General features: G+C 35.0%; 1 protein-coding gene across 1 annotated transcript in view; it reads right to left on the reverse strand.

Annotated features, from left to right (window-relative positions):
* Positions 1-21,470, reverse strand: part of LOC117343012 — a 77,218-nt gene that overhangs the window by 39,858 nt on the left and 15,890 nt on the right. Inside the window, 1 exon segment of the mRNA XM_033905337.1 lies at positions 18,108-18,293. Coding sequence (XP_033761228.1) covers positions 18,108-18,293 — 186 coding nt within the window.

A 21,470-nucleotide genomic window follows, 5' to 3' on the forward strand; every position in this document is an offset into this window, starting at 1 on the left:
CCAGACTGACAGAGGACAGACACACCAGACTGACAGAGGACAGACACACCAGACTGACAGAGGACAGACACACCAGACTGACAGACACATCAGACTGACAGACAGACACACCAGACTGACATAGTACAGACACACCAAACTGACAGAGGACAGACACATCAGACTGACAGACAGACACACCAGACTGACAGAGGACAGACACGTCAGACTGACAGAGGACAGACACACCAGACTGACAGAGGACAGACACACCAGACTGACAGACACATCAGACTGACAGACAGACACACCAGACTGACAGAGGACAGACACACCAGACTGACAGACACATCAGACTGACAGACAGACACACCAGACTGACAGAGGACAGACACACCAGACTGACAGAGGACAGACACACCAGACTGACAGAGGACAGACATACCAGACTGACAGAGGACAGACACACCAGACTGACAGAGGACAGACACACCAGCCAATAGACAGGAAACATAACCGACAGTAAGATTGCCATTTTCCTGATACAGGAATATATCTACATCATAAACTGACTTCCTGACATTACATGGCATTTCAATTACTCCATTACCTTCTCTCAACTCTATAATATTGTTACTATTTTTATCTTGCTATATATCTTTTCACACCATAAATTGCTTGTTTCTAATTAAAATCATCTCTTTTAAAACGAAAGGAATATGATAAACAAGCTAATTGACATTACGATCCTGACACTTTCAATTTCATTAAGTATGCAGAATCGAAATTAACACAATCAATACTGTACTTCACCCATATTCACTTGTCTACAATGTGTTGTGGCTAATTCATTTTATATCCTTATGATATTAAACACCCTCAAAATTAAATACATTTAAAAGCATTTTGCTAGCACCTAAATTGAAGAAAATTATTGCTGAAGACTATTTCGATCACCATCATCAATCTTAAACAACATATTCTCTTTAGATCCTATTACAACATCTGTCAGGCTCATCGTTCTTTATCAAGACTTCTCAGATATAAAATCTGATCCTGAACATATAGAAGCGATCAGTCTAAGTTTAAAAGACATTATAGGAAACTTCATTCCTCACATACAAACCAATTTAAGACCTCTGCTAGTTCCAGTTTCATTAACGCTTAAAAGCATTGCTTCCGTCATAATATTCAATGAATGAATGATGTACATTTCTTACGCTCCCTATGTTATAAATTGAATTTCAATTTAATTATACAATGTAATGTACATATATAACACTATTGCATATGAACATACATTTTATACAGACAGGCGGGTACAATAAGTTTTGAATTTTTTCCATTATTGTTTCTTAAATATTTGCGGTCATATGTATATCTAATAATCTATGTTTTAAGGGAGAAGAAGGATTGTACGTTTTAAACTGGTGTCTGATCCCATTTGTATATTTGTAAATGAAATATTTAAATCAAAACAATGTTGATTTAAAGGGAAAAAATCTCATATAAGGAACTTTCCTAAAATTCAGTAATGCTTTCGTATGGAAACATTTAAGTTAAGGGATATCCTTTAGTTAAGGAATTTTGATGAAAATGGGGCATAGTTTGGAGAAAATTTCCAAAAGAGAAAGATACATGGCTAAATTACAATATTTACGAAGTTAAGTTCATAAAGGGAACATCACACGGAAAAAAACATATACCTGTGGAATCTTTAAAGTATTTTCTATTCAAAACAAAAACTAGATAAAGAATGGCCTACTGAAAGAAAACAATTGGCGATAGCTCGTAGGTGTTTACAGAAACATTGGTGACTAGACAAGTCGGGGCGTCTTTTGTTTTTGTTAATTTGGTAGAAGATATTGTCCACTGTCTGCATCTTGATCAGATAATTGTAAACAAGATGGAGAAACTTGATGCCTGCCTTTAACATAGGCAGTCTAGATCTTACGAACTATGAATAGGTATCTCTACCTTAGGGCAAGCTACCTTAACGAAAGCCTAGTTAGCTTAACTACTTTACTGCAGGTAAATAGGATATCTTTAAGTGATACCTATTAAGTTCATGTGCGTGAACACAGAAAAGAACTTAAAAACATAGGAATTTTTTTCGAAAAAATAACTATATTAAGTGACTAATAATATTTTGAAGGAATATTTTGAAACAGTGAGTAGATTCAAAACATTATACATTAACAATTGAAGTGCACTTGCTTGAACTCATCAGAATGATGAGACAGATTTTGCTCTCTTAATTGATCTAGAATGACATTTTTCGTACCTTGACATATTTCCCTTTCAAATACAACCTACATTATTCTCAGAGTTGCTCTCTAAAAAAAAAAGGGTGAAAAAAGAAGAAGAGGAATATGCAACGGTAGGACCAATGACTATGTCAATCAATGCGGTAGCTATATCTGCCGCCCTTCTTACAATATCACATGACAAGATAAAATCTGGGAAGAGCTTTATGTAACTACATGCATAGTTCTGTAGGGATAGTGCACAGCATACTGATCGCGGAATGTTTGTTAAGATACCCCTGATAAAAACATGTCAACAACATTTGTATGATTGTACAATCAAATCTGTTAAAGCGAACATCTCTATTAGGCGACCTCTGTTCTAAGCAACCATTCGAATTATTCCCCCCCTCCCTCCCCCTGCACATTTGCTATATATTTTAACTCTATTAAGCGACCATCTCTATTAGGAGACCTCTGCGCCTAGCGACCATTCCCCTAACACACTTTTGCTATATATTTTAACTCTATCAAGTGACCCTGTCTGTTTGTCATTGTAGCCATATAATGTTCTACTGTAATGTCCTATAAGTGTTGTTTTTTTTTATAAATATATTATTTTGTTCTGTTTAACAGTATCTCTATTTTAGCCCCGGAATTTCAGCAGCTGCCTTATGGCAAGGAAGGTCATGAGTTGTGTCCCCTGGCCTGCCGACACTTATTTCTCTCTGCTTTATATTTGCTGTAAAGACTAGATAACAACCCATTTTAAGTTTAATGTAACCATGTATGGGTGCCGGGCTACAGTCTCCAGATATATGTCATTTCAGAGTGATAGCACTATAAAATGTCTGTCAGGGTGGACAGGAACTCAGGACACTAACCACCTGGCAAATATTCCTTCTGTTTAAAGAACTTTAAGGTCAATCTCCTTGGTGACAATACTACAGGGCAATTGCTTGCTTATATAATGAACTCTTATAATGTGATCAGTCTAATAAAATTCATAATTTAGTAAAAGGTAGTGATTCCTAATATGTAGGTACATTACATCAACAGTTACATGTGTGCGGGTAACTTCTATGGCATGTATCTGACATAAATTTTCAAGAAATTTTAATCATCATTAAATAGTACCTGTTTTTTCTCACTAGTAATTATTTAAAACTGAATTTTCTTAAACATGTTCACAGTTAAACAAAACAATATACATTCTCCAAGAAGATTTACTGTAACGTTTGGCATGGGCAGTAATATAAAGACAAATGAAAGGAGCTGTAAGACTTCTGTCGAATACAACACTGTAGAAAAAATAGCTAGGCAAGGAGCCATTCATTCTCCGTGGGGTGTCGTGGGGTGTCGTTGTAGTCTCAGTTCGGTAATACATCTCACAGTGGATAATCCTACTAACACTTGGTCAATGATACTGTTAGTCTCTGATCATAATAAGGATAAATGGTCTTAGACACTAGTCAAATTATAATACATTATCAAAAGTCATTCAAATCCGTCACGCCCTATTGAGTACCAAACTCGTCGTGCCCTAACGGTTATCAATTCTTAAATCTCAGTTAATCATTAACTTTGATCGGGCGATTAATTTAACTGTAAGAGTACTTTCCCCTCCCCTATTTGTGACATATAGCCTTTACATGTTATTGATATAGACTGATTCACTATTATAAATAGGGTATACAGATTTGGTTCTCTAATTGGACACCCTGGTGATATTCCCCATTCATAAAATAACAGTAGGAACAATCAATTTTCTTTTGTTTGGTTCCAATGGTAGAAAAATCATTTACAGGATAAGGTTAAATGGTAAATTTCACTTCCCTATTTCATAAAACACCAATTAACGTAAATTATGTCCTTAAAGCTACTTAAAAAAAATTTAAACCCAGATGTGAAAAAAACCTATTAGAGTACAATGATTTGTGGTAGATTGGTATAATTAGTTTTTACTGTTGTGATAGATATATGGGTGGATATGCATTATTAGCAGACAATACACAGACTCTATTATGTATCTATTGGTGGGGTATATGATCATCATTATCTAACAATGAAAATTATCTGTATTTATAGAATAATAGAATTTTTTTTTACCTTTTTACCCCGACAGTACGGTTGGCCCAGTTGGGGCGATACTTTACCACAGTGGCCAGTAATATTATATATTTATAAGTTATAGGTTGAATCTAAGCTACACCAAATAGGCCATCTCATTGAAATTAAAACAAAAACAAAACCAAAAAACAAACATCTCTGCTCCTGCCTTAATGAAATAGAAATATCTTATTCAGTCAAAGTTCAAATTCAAAATCTGAAGAAAACAGTTTGAATGCACAGGAATATTATGTTTCACTTTCAGTTTTCAGTTCAACTTTATGATTATATATACATAATTTACCAGCTAAGAAACCCTACCAATCCACAATACTATAATGTGACAATTGCAGAGAGACCACTAACATGTTATGAAATGTTTTTTAGACATCACATTGAGACAATAGAAAAAAGTTGCTGTCAAATTACCATGACATAATTCCTATCATATGACATTATCACCACTAATATCTAGACCACAGGAGACAAGGAGGCCACACATATATGTAATTGTAGAAAATGATGATCATCAGTTGACATTTATATAGTGACCTTGACTCTAAACTACAATTGACAGTGTCCATGCTTGTATATAATGATAATGCTATGTATCCCTGACACTGACATTGGCCCCTCCCCCACCTATTTCCGTAATTTTCCATTTCCGTAATTTTTTTCCAACCCAGAATAAACTAAATCAAATCTTTCACAACTGAAGATTACATAGAACTTGTGAAATAGGGAAAAAACTATTCCTGTCAAGTGCGACCCCGGCCTCTAGTGTGATAATCCACAGCGCTACCTTCTGAGCAAGAAGAAGCACATGCCTTCAGCTAAGTGACACAGACCATATTTAACACTTAAAAGCCACACAGACCTGTTCCTTTTACAGTCCAAAAAGATACTGACATGTATTCTTGTATTAAACAAAAGGTCCCAGAGGATTCCTTGTGTCGACCAATCCTATGATGTTTATTGGGGATATTTTAGTTTGAACCTTTTCTGTACTTTTCTTTCCTCCTAATAATTCTGTTCTATTGATAGTGTTATGGCCAAAATATAACTGCACTTTTCTTCTTCTGACCAGTCCCAAAATTGAATGTGCACAACAAGAGACAAAGACAAAAACTATTTTCCTTAATGCTAAAAATCCATAGCGAAATTATGATAACTAAGTTCAACTGCCAAAATTCAAAATTCCAAATGGCAGCCACTTTTGATAATCAGAATCCCTGTAATGATAAAACTTTTGTTTTTTTTGACCAATCAGAATTCCTGTGATGATATAACTTTTGTTTTTTGACCAATCAGAATCCTTGTTGTGATATAATATTTGTTTTTTTGACCAATCAGAATCCTTGTGATGATATAACTTTTGTTTTTTGACCAATCAGAATGGTGCTTTCTATTCATCGCATTGAAATATGCCAATTTTTTTCTGTTTCAGAACCAAACGAAGCGAAGATAGAATACCCAGTATTAGTGGTTATTTTGCTGCACTTCTAAAAATAAATTGCAGTTTTCGATGAAATACTCATTTGACAGCAATTATGTAAGTAAAACTGATGTAACAACAACAAACACCGAAATTGCATTGAACAGCCTATTCAAAATGGCGCTGTCTTGTCAAGCTCATTACACATCTGAAGGATACGATATTGTAACCAAAATCAGGGAAGTTATCTCCCTTGGTTAGAACTCGTTCCTCACAAGCTTGTATATAATCCCGCAGGGTGTCAGAGAGCGGTCTCTTTGATCCCAAACCCCGCAATGTATATGTGAAGCCACTAAACGTGAGTACTTATCACCGCACTGTCAGGTTTTGGGATACTGGAGCAGTCATGAGTCTTTATAGAAGGCTGGTGACATATCCTACATCAGTTTTCTGTACAATATCAAAGAATATGTATGCTACTAATTCCCACTTTTTTCCAACATATCGATTCTTTTTTTCCCTATTCACCTTTAAAAATGAAATAAATAGGAAATTGAATGGCTTTCCAGCCAATATAATATATTTTTCACTCGTATGACAAATGTACAGATAATTTTAATGCAAGCCTTGCACTCGTTAGAAATATTGATAATCTGTCATACATTTGACATATATCTTATAATGAACCGAAAACCATTCAATTTCCTCTATATTTGTACCATCATTGACAGTAACAACATAAGTTTGGACACCTTTGACTTTTTGAAAATTCCAGGAAAGCCTCGGAACATCCATTGTTATTAGATAATGGGACAGAATTATAAGGCATCAAGAAATAATCTAGCAGTATTAAATAAAACCTTGGGAACATTTTCACTCTCGACTAAAATTCTGCATATCATGTCAGTTTATACTTCACCCTTGGGTATACATCTGACATTTATCCAGCTAGGAATTGGTCTGGAAGGAACATTGTTTCAACCGTTGCTGGTGATAGCGTTTTAAATAATCTCATTATGACACTGGCAACACCAAGTTAAAAGCTTGAACCTCTATGATATATAGAAACAATAGTCTAACCCAAGGAAAGATAGAAAATTCTATTATGTAACTATGATATATAGCAGATCTTTCTAAAATTCCATTAAAAGGAAAATGTTTTAAATGAGTCTTTAGAGTTGTTCATATTAGCAAAAAAGTAACAATTCAAAATGAAAAAAAAAAGTTTTAAAAGTCTTGTATGAAATAGAAATAAATTAAAAATCATCTTTGTCAACTAATCAAAACTGTTCGGAAATATTGCAGAAAACCTGTTATTTTCCTAACATCTATTAAGACAAATCTTATCTATATCATAGCAGAAAACCTATACTTTTCCTAACATCTACAAAGACAAATTTGATCTATATTTATTGTCTACAAAGATAATATGCAATTTTTTCATATTTCATTATAATCTTATGATATCCACCAACAAATCGTATTTAATTACAAGAAAATACACAAAAATTCATTTCAGTCTATAACTCACTGAAAAATACAGCAATCATATGCGTTTATATAATTATACAGTATTCATACAGATGTATGCATCGCATAACATATATTGAACAGATATATAATAGTCCCAAGCTAATTATCACACACACCTGAAAATACTAGTCAAGGTTATTTACAACTTTTAAAAAATTTACTCAAGGCCACCTTAATGGACTGATGGTTCTCTTAATATATCTACTAAAGTCACTTATACACATAGCCTTGAAAAATCCAAGCAAGGTCAACCAATCTTCAAGGATGGTATTAACGAACCTCAGAAATTCTTATCTGAACCGAACACTAAAAGCCCGCTGTGAAAATTAAAGGTTCTATACTGGAGTCACTTGTTTCCTTTACACGTGTAGGATATGGAATGGCATAATCTTGACTGATACCAGTTATCATTTGTAACACTTGGCAAATGCCTTCATAGAAAACCAGATGACTAATTGGTTAGCGTTTTTCGTTGATAATTAATGGCTGTATTTAAGACTCTTCAGATGAATCGACTTTGTGCGTGAACTTTTGGTTTCCGCTAATTCCACCATGTGCGATTCCAATTATCTTCAATATTGCATTTTACAAGTTTCCTCCGTTCTTTAAAGAGGGGTGTATATATAGATGAAGATGGATTGTCATGCATATTAAGCTGGCTTTTCTAATTGGCTGGCTTTTCTTATTGGCTTGAGGATCATTAGTAGATAAGTTTCCATGGAGTCATTACTTAACTGCAATCAGTGTATTCAGTGCCATGTATATATAACCTTTTGATATTACTTATATATAAAATAACATAAGGAATTGTAATTAATGAACTGGTAGCTATGTTATGGAACCACATCTAATCATTTTCTTTGCAGTTCGTGTAATTTATTAACTCTTTTTATCTGACAATAAGCCCGTGTCTGGTAATAAGCCCACCTCTATCTATTCGAGTTCAGTAAAACTGGTAACAAGAATAATTTAACTGTCCTGTAATAAGCCATCCCCCTTCTATCAAAGATTTTTTGTCAGGCGTCCCCTGGAATTATTTCAGGGTCGGGGAGTTCAGCTTATTATAAACAGACTCATTATCAGATTTCTTACCTTTACTAGTAATGTATAGCTATGTTTACATAATCAATTTGTTTCAGTTCAAAATGTTTAATTTCACTACTTTGGCATAATATTACCTGTTGTGTGACATCGTGTTCACTGGGTTTACTTTCCAATCGTGATCTATCAAGTGTTTGTAAACACCTAGTGCCACAGACATATTTCATTAAACGTTGCATTGACTATGAATTTGGAACCCTCCATGAATTAATTACACTACACATTGCCTAGTTCTGCTGCCTGCTGTCGAATGATGGTGGCAGTTGTGCTGCTAATAGTCATATTTTTATTTTCTCAACACACTCAACATGGTGTACAAGAATAGTTTATTTCTACATTATTTGTTTTTGTGAATTTAAGGGAAAATCATACTTTTTTCATTGGGAATGGGTCTGTTTACCAGACCTTAACAGATGGGTGATAAACTCTTGACAATGATCATAGCATTCAACTCTGTAAATGATCATAGCATTCAACTCTGTAAATGATCATATCATTCAACTATGCAAATGATCATAGCATTCAACTTTGCAAATGATCATAGCATTCAACTGCAAATGATCATATCATTCAACTCTGTAAATGATCATAGCATTCAACTATGCAAATGATCATAGCATTCAACTATGCAAATGATCATATAATTCAACTCTACAAATGATCATAGCATTCAACTCTGTAAATGATCATAGCATTCAACACTGTAAATGATCATAGCATTCAACTCTGTAAATTATCATAGCATTCAACTCTGTAAATGATCATAGCATTCAACTCTGTGAATGATCAGAGCATTCAACTGTGCAAATGATCATAGCATTCAACTGTGCAAATGATCATAGCATTCAACTGTGCAAATGATCATAGCATTCAACTGTGCAAATGATCATAGCATTCAACTCTGTAAATGATCAGAGCATTCAACTCTGTAAATGATCATAGCATTCAACTCTGTAAATGAAGCAATTGATGGCCAAGCACATTTGTCCATATTTTTACTTTGAGGACTATAATGGTCATTCTTGCTTGAAAGTATGACATGTGTCCCATGCTGCTTGATAAAATATAAAGTTAAATTGTATAAGATGGTGAGATAAAAAGGTGTTTGATTTAGGATGGTGTGTGCTGAAAGGGCACAATTTATCCAGCTGTGTTTCCCATTCACACAAGATTCAGTAAATATAAGAAATCACTAACAAAATCAACGACGACGACTGCGACAGAAATGCTTCAATTCCCAAATTGCGCAATCTTACGACGGAAGACACATTATGATTTTCTCTGCTGGAGTTTTGGCAACACCAATTACACGCTGCCATCGCCAGGTCTGTAGGTTTCCTCGACTTGGCAGCAAAAGGACAAGCAATTCGATTAAGAGACTGAACTCAACTGACGGTGCTGTAATTTTTTTTAAGATACATACGATACAAAATATGTTTTAATAACATTATAAACGATAACACAATAAGATAAAAACACATCTGTGGAAAGTTAAGCTAATAGGCAAGTGTCTCGCAGACTAATTAAGGCCACGAAACTAATCAATGATTGTAAGTATTTCAAAGACAACTTAATGTGGAGACGGTGCGCCAGATTAAATGCCAATATATTCACTCAGTATGTAGTTAGATAACGTTCTCTTAAAGCTTTTCTTAATTATTTACCAAAGAAACAAAAAATCGGTCTTATATTTCACTTTCCAAAATCTAGTTTGTGCTTTTTCTCAGTCCTTTAAAATATGTTTTTGATTTATTTTATCATATGAAATTATTTAGAATAATGAATGAAATTAACACCAAACTTTTTAAAAAGATATATTGTTTGACAAAGAGATAAAACTATTTAAATCTGTCAGGGAATATAATGGTAACACAAAGAACTAAGTTGGCCTCGGAGTAAATTAACTACTTCCTGTGTCCGAGACATGCTATAAAATTTGAGATCCGGGATATCTCTATTTTTAGACTATTTGAAAGTGCATAGGTTCAACTAATTAGAAAGGTTCAACATTCTTATCTCAATGATGATACTGTTGGGTTAGAAGAAATAGAAAATGTTCAACACAAGAGAACGCCGTAGCACCTATAAACGCCTTCAAAATATTTCAGGAATGTACAGAATTGGATTCTCAGTAGAATAAAATGAAACCTTTACAACATATTCTGCTCAATTATAATTTGATATCCTTTTGAATGAATCCACTAAAATTGACAGTAAATTTTTTGATGATAAATACTTGTGAAATGAAATCAGATCAGATCGATTTCATGGGTCATTGTTTCAATACTTCAGTATTTTGAAGTTTCATTGAATCAAAATTAATATGTAGAAATTGGGAAAAAAACATAACTTTTGATAAGCATTGCTTTACCAAGTGAAAGTTACTAATCAAAACATTTTTTTTTTTTTTTTTTGTGGAACTCTTTGCTCTGTATAATGATACAAAAAGTTAAGTCAAAATTTAGACTGTGAAGTGTTACGTAATACTACACCAATACATTTGCGGATAAACAACTCTTCAGGAAGACTTTGGAAAAGGCAAAAATCCAAGGAATAAAACAAATTGCAGGCTTCAAATAGTTCCTGAAACGTACCTGGGTTTTCTTTATTCTGTAATTGCTCAAGTTATTGAAAGGTGTCTGTTTCAGAGTAATGTTTTGATAGTTCAAGCTGCCTTATTAACAAGAGAAAGTGACGAGTTTATTACCCTGTTGTGAAGGAAATAGAAACAGGAAAACTTCTGGATTAAAGCATGGTCAACTTGAACAAAATTTCTGAAAATCCTCAAATAATTCAAAAGAGTTCTTGAAGTACTCCATTTTTATCAAAACCATGAATATTATTTCAAAAGTCATGAAACATAATTCACATGTTTACATACAAGATATTATAACAGAGGTTATATAATGTATTCATAAAAAGGTATTTACTCTATTAGTCGTTTGATACTTGTAATACTTTGAACCTCAGCACAGAGCTTCAGAGAAGATCCCAGTCAGCAGGTGCTTGTTATAAGGTGATAGTAAAAGCACCAGCATCAATGATTCAGTATTTATCTACATTTAGGTTTATACTAACCAAACAATCCAGAAGGACCTTTTAAACTACTGGCCATTTTAAATGATGGGCAATTTATGATGATTACAGCCATTTTTCAGAGTCTGAAATACTGTAGATGTGACAGTGATATTTAGAGGGAGAATGTGATTGCTCTCATCCTGTTTCAAGCCGAAAATTTCCATTTTCCCAATTTACAGCTGAAATGTCATTTATGATCTTAAAATAATGTACTTAGGGTTGTTTTTTCAAAGGGTTATACTTTTTGAAATTTTTGAAGAAAGAATAAAATCACAAAAAAATCAATACATTGAGAATAGATTTAGTTGAAGTTCAGATTGAGCTAAAAGAAATTACATTCTAAGGTGTTTCAGGCAGTTAAAGTAAGAACGTCACTCATAAAATCACAGTTCAGTACAATTCTTTGAACTGCTTTTTGCTTCCGTAAACCCATGAACATTTTAACCTTTAATTTACTAAGTACAGTAATACCTGTCTATAAAGGACACCAAAGGGACAGATGAAAGTGTCCTTTATAGACAAATGTCCTTTATATAGAGGTGCCCTTTATAACAGGTTCAATTGTAAGTTAAGATAAGGTTAGCAAATGTATTGTTCTTGGTCGGCCATTCAAGTGACAGTTTGCACCTATTTTGACTTATTTTTTTCCCAGGTACAGAGGGTAGCAGACCTGCCTATCACATTAGAAACCAGAATTTGACTACTGATAGGAACTGAATCATTTTGGAGTCACCTGCTTTTCTCTAAGCACTCCAATTTTCTCAAACAGATGTGCCACGATATGTCAGTCAGTTAGAGTGCTGGTAATTTAACCTCAGGTGAAGATCTGAGGTGTGTGGATCGAAGCTCCCTACCCTTGTCAGTTGGTGTTTGACTCACTGAACAACATAAGGCAGGCCCGTTGCAAGCCATCCAGAAAAATCAGAAGAAAGTGTCTTGCTCAAGACCACAACTATGACAGCAATACCGTCATACTGTATCATACGTATACTGTGGTTTGGTTTATTTTGTTTAAACGTCCTATTAACAGCCAGGGTAATTTAAGGATGTGCCTGGTTTTGGAGGTGGAGGACAGCCGGAGTACCCGGAGAAAAACCACCAGACCTACAGTCAGTACCAGGCAACTACCCCACATGGGTTTCGAACTCGCAACCCAGAGGTGGATGGCTAGTGTTAAAGTGTCGGGACACGTTAACCACTCCGCCTACGCAGACCCAGCAAAGACTGGTCTGTTTCTCAGCTTCCCTAGAAGCACTAACTAACACGGGCACAGAGCCTTGAACCAAGCACCTTGGATCTTAACCTGATGTCACGTAGTCTGATGCTGTAGGTGTTTAACCTACTGAGCTATCATATCCCCCTTAGAAACAGTCAAAGAAAATGGCTCAAATCAAATTTTTACGTTCATTTCATCACATTGCATCTAAGCCACCAGTGTTTACAAATTAAATTCCAAACGCTTTTAATAAAATAAGCCATTGATTCTCTTAGACTTTATAACCAATAGAAGGAGGCTTCATATAAGGAGCAATTATATGAAATCTTCCTTTATTGCTGAATAATAAGCAGCAATAAAATTTTTCCTGAAATTTAACATTAATGAAGGCAATAAGTAGAGCCCTTGGAGGCTTTGACAAAATACACCAGGTTCTACTTCGCTTCGCGTTACTTTGATGTCTGGTTCGAGAATCTCCCTTGCTCTTGTAGTTCAGAAAATTTCATACAAAAATAGGTTCATTATAGCGTATGTATTATGTATTTAACATACACTTGCCATTGAGCAACTGCCTAAACAAAATCCGGTGTTTATTTTAGGAGAGAAATCTTTTAAATTAAATAAGAATTCTATACAGATAATTGACAGAAATCTTCTGAGGTCTTTACGTATGTACACAGACAAGTCAGTGCGAGCTCGGCCCATCGAAAGCGGTATACTTTTATTGTGACGAACCCCCCAACCACACAATGGATGCAAAATAAATATTTGCAAACTTACAGGTAAATTCTCAGGTAAATAATAAAATAATAGGACTATATTAGCACAGGTAAAAAGCTACTTTAGATTTCCATTACGAAGAGTCACAAAGGCTATTATACCAAAATTGTGTCTCAAGATTTTGTATTTTTTCTGAGGATAAGACAAAAAATATTATATAAACGAATTAAAAGCAAACTGTGTGAACTGTATTTACATTATTTGTGGTTACTAGTAAACACATGTAGACTTGTGGCGCAGCAGGAACTGCTTTCAGTCAGCGTTAATTCAGTTTAGTGTATGCCGAGTAAGTCATACCGTCTACAGAGGGGTGGGGCTGAAATTGTCCAAAGCTAACAAACACACAGGATTTTCTTGTCCTGAACAGGTCACATTTAAAAGAAACCTACAAATGTAAATATGGAATAAACTTGCTTTCATATGCTCGACGTACGTTTCAAACCCTGTCTAGTTTGTTGGATAGAGGTTTAGTACCTTTTCTGACAGGAGAGTTACATAATCTTTGCCTAAAAATGCATCTGTATTAACTGTAGCTCTCTGTTGAACAATAATACCTTGAACAGGATTGGTTTTACAGCAGAGGATTTTGAAGATGGTGAAGATGGTGTAATTAGTCTTGTGAAGGTTGGAATAAAAAATTATGTGATTCTATTATTTGAAATCACAAGCCTTGATTACCCAAAACACTAGCAGATAAACAACCCCATTGTTTGCCTTTTGGGCACACTTAACTCTTTCCATTAACAAGTCTTATTTTAGCTTCTTGCTAAATTATCAGTGTAGTTCAGAAATTAACATGTCAAGTAATTTGCAATTTCTCAAATGTTCTACATGCCAGAATTATAATGTGGATTAAAGATAATTACCAATGTAACATGAACACACAATTGTTGTCTTATACTAATTAGGTAAAGTAACACATGATCTGAGAGGGATATTGGTGCCCATGAAATGAATGATCTTTAAGTCAGGTCAGAGTAAGACTGATTTTTAAGTTAGGTAGACTGATCTTAGGAGTAAGACTGATCTTCAGCTACTTTTCTCTCTTTGTTGTCTTACTTCTTTTCCTCATAATCAGTTAAAAAGGTGAACCTATACACGAACCTTCCCATGAACCTTCCCATGAACCTTCCCATGAGCCTTTCCATGAACCTACCCATGCAATCTACGAAGATCCAAGAATTTTCTGGAAAATGGCAAAAACAAACTTCCAACTACTAATAAAGTGACAATATTTACCTTAAAATGTCAAAATCCAAGATGGCCACCAGTCAGCCATTTTGTTTCCCTGACCCAATACTCAAAATTGAATGGGCATATTGATACAATAATATTTATGTACACTTCAACTACTGCTCATCCTGCATGGTCAAATATATTTATGTCCAACTGAAGGGCTGAAGGGCCATGTCAAACAAGTATATATCGTTACCATGGGACAGTATAAAAAGAAGTCATTTGAACACATTAACAAATTTGACCCCCATGACCTTCAATATAGGTCAAGGTAATTTTTTTTTGGAAACCTCAAGATCTGTGGGACTACATCCTAGGAACCTAACAGCCATATATCATGATTACCAACATTTTGGTTTGAGGGAAGAAGTTGTTTGAATGGTTTAACAAATTTGACCCCTGTGAACTTGATAATGGGTCAAGGTCATTTTTTTTTGCAAACTTTGTGGGGCTCTATCCCAGAAACCTATCGGCCAAATATCATGACTATGGGCCTCTAGATTAATGAGAAAAAGTCTTTTAAATGCACCACTGCATAACCTCACATGGCCCTTCAAGCCAGATAAGCTAAAAATATACCAAGCAATTCAAGAAAGTGTACAGAAAAGGCCTCGGGACACAAATGAACTACATGATATCAAAAAATTAATAAAGAATCAAGTGGTGTTATTCATAATTCCCAACCCTTCTTGGAATTTTTATGTCCTCAAATCTAATGAACATGGTGACAATCATACTGAAAATCTTGAGGGAAATATTGTCACACAACAAGATTTAACGAATTCCTCAACAGCAGTACTACTTCTATAATTGTTTAAAGGAAATTAAATCATAGGTCACACAGCACCAACTTATTGACTTGACAGGTGCCTAGTAATAGACGATAATGTACAAAGTTAAAACCCGGTAGAAACAGTAAAATAACTGAAACTGTTAATATCAGAGGCATTGTCAATCCTCTATCTGGCTATAATGTTTTAGCTGTAGGGATCACAGTTTTTGTGTGTGTAAACAATTGCTATTTTCTGCTCAAACTTAATGATGGTCTTTTTGCAAAACGGAATATGTATGCAGAAATTTGTAATATTGTGAAAAAAGTTTTGTGTTATTAATCTGTCTTGTTGGCCCGGATGGAAGCGAAAGGGATCTTAGTGTTGGAGGAAACCAGAGTACCCAGGGAGAACCCACGTGGTTGGACCCCATACCTTTTCACGTCCAATCGGAGAATCGAACCCCGGCCGCCTAGGTGAAGGCAAGTGTGTTAAACTACCACTGTAACCACCCAATGATTTTGCGTTCAATCTTACGAACATGACAAGTGAGGAAAAACTCCCATACTGACCTCTTTAAATTGATAAAGAATGGACAAAGTCATTTAAAGAAGAATGAAGTTTTCTAAGAGTAAAAGTAACAGAAGAAGTGAAAAATATCTTTATTAAAATCATCTTTTAAATTCTGTTCTACTATTGTTCAAAAAATGATAATCGTGCATAGCTATGATGAAAAAGTACTCATGAGGTTTCAAATTTTGTGAATTTTGATCCATTCTGATTGGGGAATTGAGTCTGGTTGCCTAGGTGAAAACTGAATTCATTTACCCTGCACCACCCAAAGAACCCAATAACAGACAACTAGCGGTTGTTTGTACTTCGATAAGTGGTCTTAATGTTGAATAATGGAGGTCCTACACACAATGACTTTTTAGCATTTATTGAGCCATTTATGTCTATAGCAGACAGTGCCACACAGTGCTCAAAGCTCACATTGTGTAAGGATTGAGGAATCACCGATGGGCCAACTGATTGTCCATCTCCATGGAAACGGTGTAGTTTTCTTTCAATGCCCTGACTTAAAGATGCCATTACCATGATGTAAAACCGTCTATTGAATACTTACCATTTTGAAATGGTACATATATCATGTCAATTACTTTGATTGATATGCAGTCTGACAGGAATATTGCGATAAAATCATTTCAAACTGTAAAGCTTTTTCAATAAATTTTATTTCAAACATTCCCAAGAATCCTTGTGTTTCTAAATATAATCACCCATACGAAAATGTATTCAATTTGAATGACTTACATTCACCTCAGAAATCGTGCAATGAATGCCATCAGGATACCCAGAATACACCAATCAGCATCGTAAAATATGTCATTACCTATGACTTACAGACAGAGTTACATCATATCTAAATCACCCAATGCAAAATCAAACAGTTTCGGACAAATTTGAAACAAAAAAGATGTCACCTGACATGTCTAAGTTATTTTAGATTCAAAATCAAATAAGAAATGTTCAAGTACAAACAAGGAAGTCATACTCATAGGAAATACATACTGTTGTTAAACTTTTTTCCTCATATTAAGTTTGTGAGAACAGACCTATGTTTTTCTGGACAAATAGGGTTGTTAACATTTTCTTATTGAAACTCAATATCAAGAATGTCTTTTACAAGCAATGCTGTTTTCAGACAGTACTTAAATAGCACTTTATTTTCAAGATACAACTGAACTTTGTTTATATAACACTAGATGATCTAGAAATGCTCCGGAGAAGAAGAACTTTATAAAAGAATTTCAGTCATGTGCTGGTTGAGAAAGATGCTTATCAAATTTTTCAGATATCAGCTCAATGCCATCATAATGACATGTATGACAGCGGGTATAGTCATAGACTATGTTAACTAAAATTTGCATCTTTTTCAAATACATTTAGATAGTGCTGTAATATTATAATATTAAAGGAATATAGCTAAATTCAAATGGTCGTCCTCAATCCAAAAACATGTCCAAATTAACCATTGACAATGTTAAGTGGTTGTGTGGCACAGAGGTGAAGTGCCACACGCTCTTCATGAAGGAGACGGTTCCCTGTTGGGGCATGAAAAAATATAGGGGCTATACGCCTGACCATACAGGTTTCTTCTCAGTTGTCCGGTTTTTACATTCGGCCAAAACAAGATTTTGATGTAAGTCTTATAACTTGCATCTGTCGTAAAATAAATGAGAAAATTGTGTATTGCTTTATTGCTAAAGCAATACATGTCTCCTACTGACCCCTTCTAAAAATATAGTAACAGTGACCTTGACCTTGACCAAAAAACCCTGAAACACAAACCTGTCATGAGGTATTATGGTACTTTATCTTTGTGGGAAGTTTGATCAAGATCCCCGAATGAAGCCACTTAAAGCGCTGACAAACATTGGCAATAAGTAAATACGTACAAGACAGATTGGTAGGGGACTATATAAATCAATTTGTTTGTGGCGATGTTCAAACAAACATTAACACAAAGTAAAGTCTTTAACTTTACTTTTCAACGTATACACAACTTATCAACCTTGCTAGACGAACTTCCGAAATTGATCTTAATTAAAGGAAAGACTTACGCTGTAGTTGGTACGGATGACGATCTCAGGGTTGGAGGTGTGGTTAAATTCAGACGGAAGGTTCTCCAGTAAAACCAGGTGATGAATGGGAGGACTCTCCTCACCATTGCAGCCATGGGCACACAGCCACATCACCATGGCAACCACCCTCAGGCATTGGAGGAATGATGTCATTTTAGACCATTCCTGAAAAGGTAACAGGCTTGTTAATAACTAAAATCTTTGATGCAAATGGTATATAAACTTTATGCAAAGGTAAAATTAAATAAATTCTTCACAGCTACATGATATGACACAAAATCAACAAAAAACATGATAAAAAGAACAAAAAACAAACAAACAAAAAAACAAAAAACAACTGAAACCACAAAGAAATATGGTCAACATCATCTCAGTAAAACCTCACCATGATTCTTATTTTTCCTTTACATTTTTGCTCAATTTCAAAACTTATCTGCCGCCATGAAAAAAATGGGGTATCTTAACACTAATATCTTGTAATAAGTCCAACCCTGAGGTAAACGCATAAATTTTTGTCTCAAAGTAGCTATAGTTTATTGCGAAATATATACTAAATAACAATATACTAAGGACTTCATTACAAGGCATGGACATATTTCTGGATTAACACGGTACCAAAGGTGGCTCCATGTTGGTGAGTTGACATTTTGAGGTTCTACCCTCATTTTTTTATCGAAAAAATATTGAAACGTTAGCAAGTATTAGCCATAGAAACAAATGCCATGGTCTATGGGGATACTCTCTGAGGTACAGTATAAATCTTCCTAATCATGTTATTTCAGTTTCCAGTGTCTAGTGTTGATTATTTCGAGCAGACATAAAAAGTTTTTTATATTCAGTACCTGGGTATATAAGTTCAGCATTGTACCTTGGGTTTATAGGCCAGGACTACGGTCACAGCCTATATCATGTTACATCTAGACAGAGCTATTCACATATACCTAAACATATTTACACATGGCTGTGCACTGAAAGAATATTAGCATATTCTGAAATATATCTTACATATCTGTCAGGATTTCAAAACACATTCTATCAAGATCCGACTTTTGATTTTTATGGAAGCAAAGAAATTTAATACTTTACTTTGGAGCCCAAATACTTAGAAAGGGTCTTATTAGGAAAGTTTAATCTTGATATAAAGATTTAAAACAGATACGATTCCGTATATTTCACAGAATATGAGCCCAGGGGGCCAATAAATGGAAAATAAGAGAAAATAGAGGATGAGCTTATTTCAGAATGGGACATCACTGTACGTTATTATCTGCAATGAAAGTTGGCAGTCGGCTTCATTACGTTCGGATTGGTATACCTGAACAGCATGATGGGATAAAACGACATATAACAAAAACTTGTGTGTTCAAGGCTATACCATATAATCTCCTTATTTTATTGTTTTATGTTGAGGCTATTAAATCAGCCCATTTCAAAAAATTTAATACAAGGATATGTGTGTAGCATTAATGCTTTATTTATCCAGATCATAAAAAGAAGAAGGGTGTCATCTTTTAACTAGGTCTTAGACAAGGTCCTGCTAGTCTGACAGCTCTGGTTGTAATTCTGGCTTGAAATTGAATTTTCTAATCTAGGAATTGAAACTATGCTCAGTTAATATTAAAATGTTTTCAAATACAGTCAAACCTGCCTTAAATCAACCTTGATATCAAAAACCTGTCTATAAAGGACATCTGTATTGGTTCCCTATGTAATTCATTGCGTATGAACATTTAAGGTAAGGTAACTTTGTAATTCATTATGTTGCATATTAAAAATGTTCCAAATATTAATTAAGAACAATGATGACAATGTTGCATGTTCTTCAGATTTAATGGCGTCTGGAAATGAGATTAATAATTTTGATGGTGATTGTGATCTAGGTACTGCAATGGTGATTTAAGACTATAATGTGATGATGTATATTGTATGTGAAAATGAAATTAAATATCAAATCATGAAATAAAGAACCACCAAGGTTCAAATACCATAATTTCCTAAAGGTAATAGGAGGCGTTGATAACTTATACTACAGGTGGTTGTGTATTTGAAGTATCATCCTTATGTCCACTCTATGAAATCAACCAAGGATGATGAGGGGAAAATATGGAGTTCGACATCAGACCGAGAAGGACCACCTTAAAAGCCACGCCCATGTCCATCCCAGGGAACTGTCCGACCCTGTGGACGTACCGGATAGATAGGACAAGACTCACCTGAGGGGTATACAAGCATCGAAGGCACTCAACTACCGGCCCCTTCACGTTGCCTGATCACAGCAAAGAACGTGAAAGGAGACGTGAAACCAGTAACCAACAACCAACGAGGGGATAGACACACACTGATCACCTGTCTATAATGTAGGTATACTTGGGTATGTAATTAGCATATTTCATCACTATACCTATTCACTGACCCGTTTCCCTACATGGTAACCTAAATTTGGGCCTGACTATATATAACAACAATTTCTAAGGAAGAAGAACAAAAATATCATACGAGGAGTACTTATAATAAATAGAGCTTGGATAACAATGCTATCTATATTTGGCCAGGTATCATTATCGTATTTGACCCGGTAGAGTGTTTACCTTGTTTGAATCTTCTTTATCTTTATACAATGGACCACGGACATCTTCTATACTCATAAGAAATGTGCATCGTAATGAAAACCAAATTAGGGAACAGGTTCTGGAGCCCTTCTTAGGTCAGATAGGGAATGGTCCTTGTAATGTACATTAACGATAAAACATGTTCTAAATATACAAGTTCGGCCTGAAGTGATGTTGAGATAATTTACCTGCGACATCTTGTCTAAGACTGATAATACTTAACACAGGTAGCTACAAAAGATACGGCCCGTATAACATATCAAATCTTCGATGTGTCTACCCTGTATACAGTGTTAATAAGCTATTAACAACAATGTGCCACTAAAGGTGGTGGCCATTGTCTCTCAGTGACAGGGTACAGGTTTATTTTGGGGGAGAGGAGCCATGTTGACTGGCAGTACATTCCTTGCTCAAAGATATCTTACTGATACAGACGATAATTTTGGCTGTCAACACATAATCTAGATCCAATATTTCACAATCATTTAAAACCATAACTAAGGAGATACTGGTGGCCTAGCTGACTGTGATCACAGACTGACCCTCTAACCTCCTTAACTCGGAGATACTGGTGGCCTAGCTGACTGTGATCACAGCCTGACCCTCTAACCTCCTTAACTAGGAGATACTGGTGGTCTAGCTGACTGTGATCACAGACCGACCCTCTAACCTCCTTAACTCGGAGATACTGGTGGTCTAGCTGACTGTGATCACAGACCGACCCTCTAACTTC

Source organism: Pecten maximus, chromosome 14, assembly GCF_902652985.1.
Source record: "Pecten maximus chromosome 14, xPecMax1.1, whole genome shotgun sequence".
NCBI classification, from domain to species: Eukaryota; Metazoa; Mollusca; class Bivalvia; order Pectinida; family Pectinidae; genus Pecten; species Pecten maximus.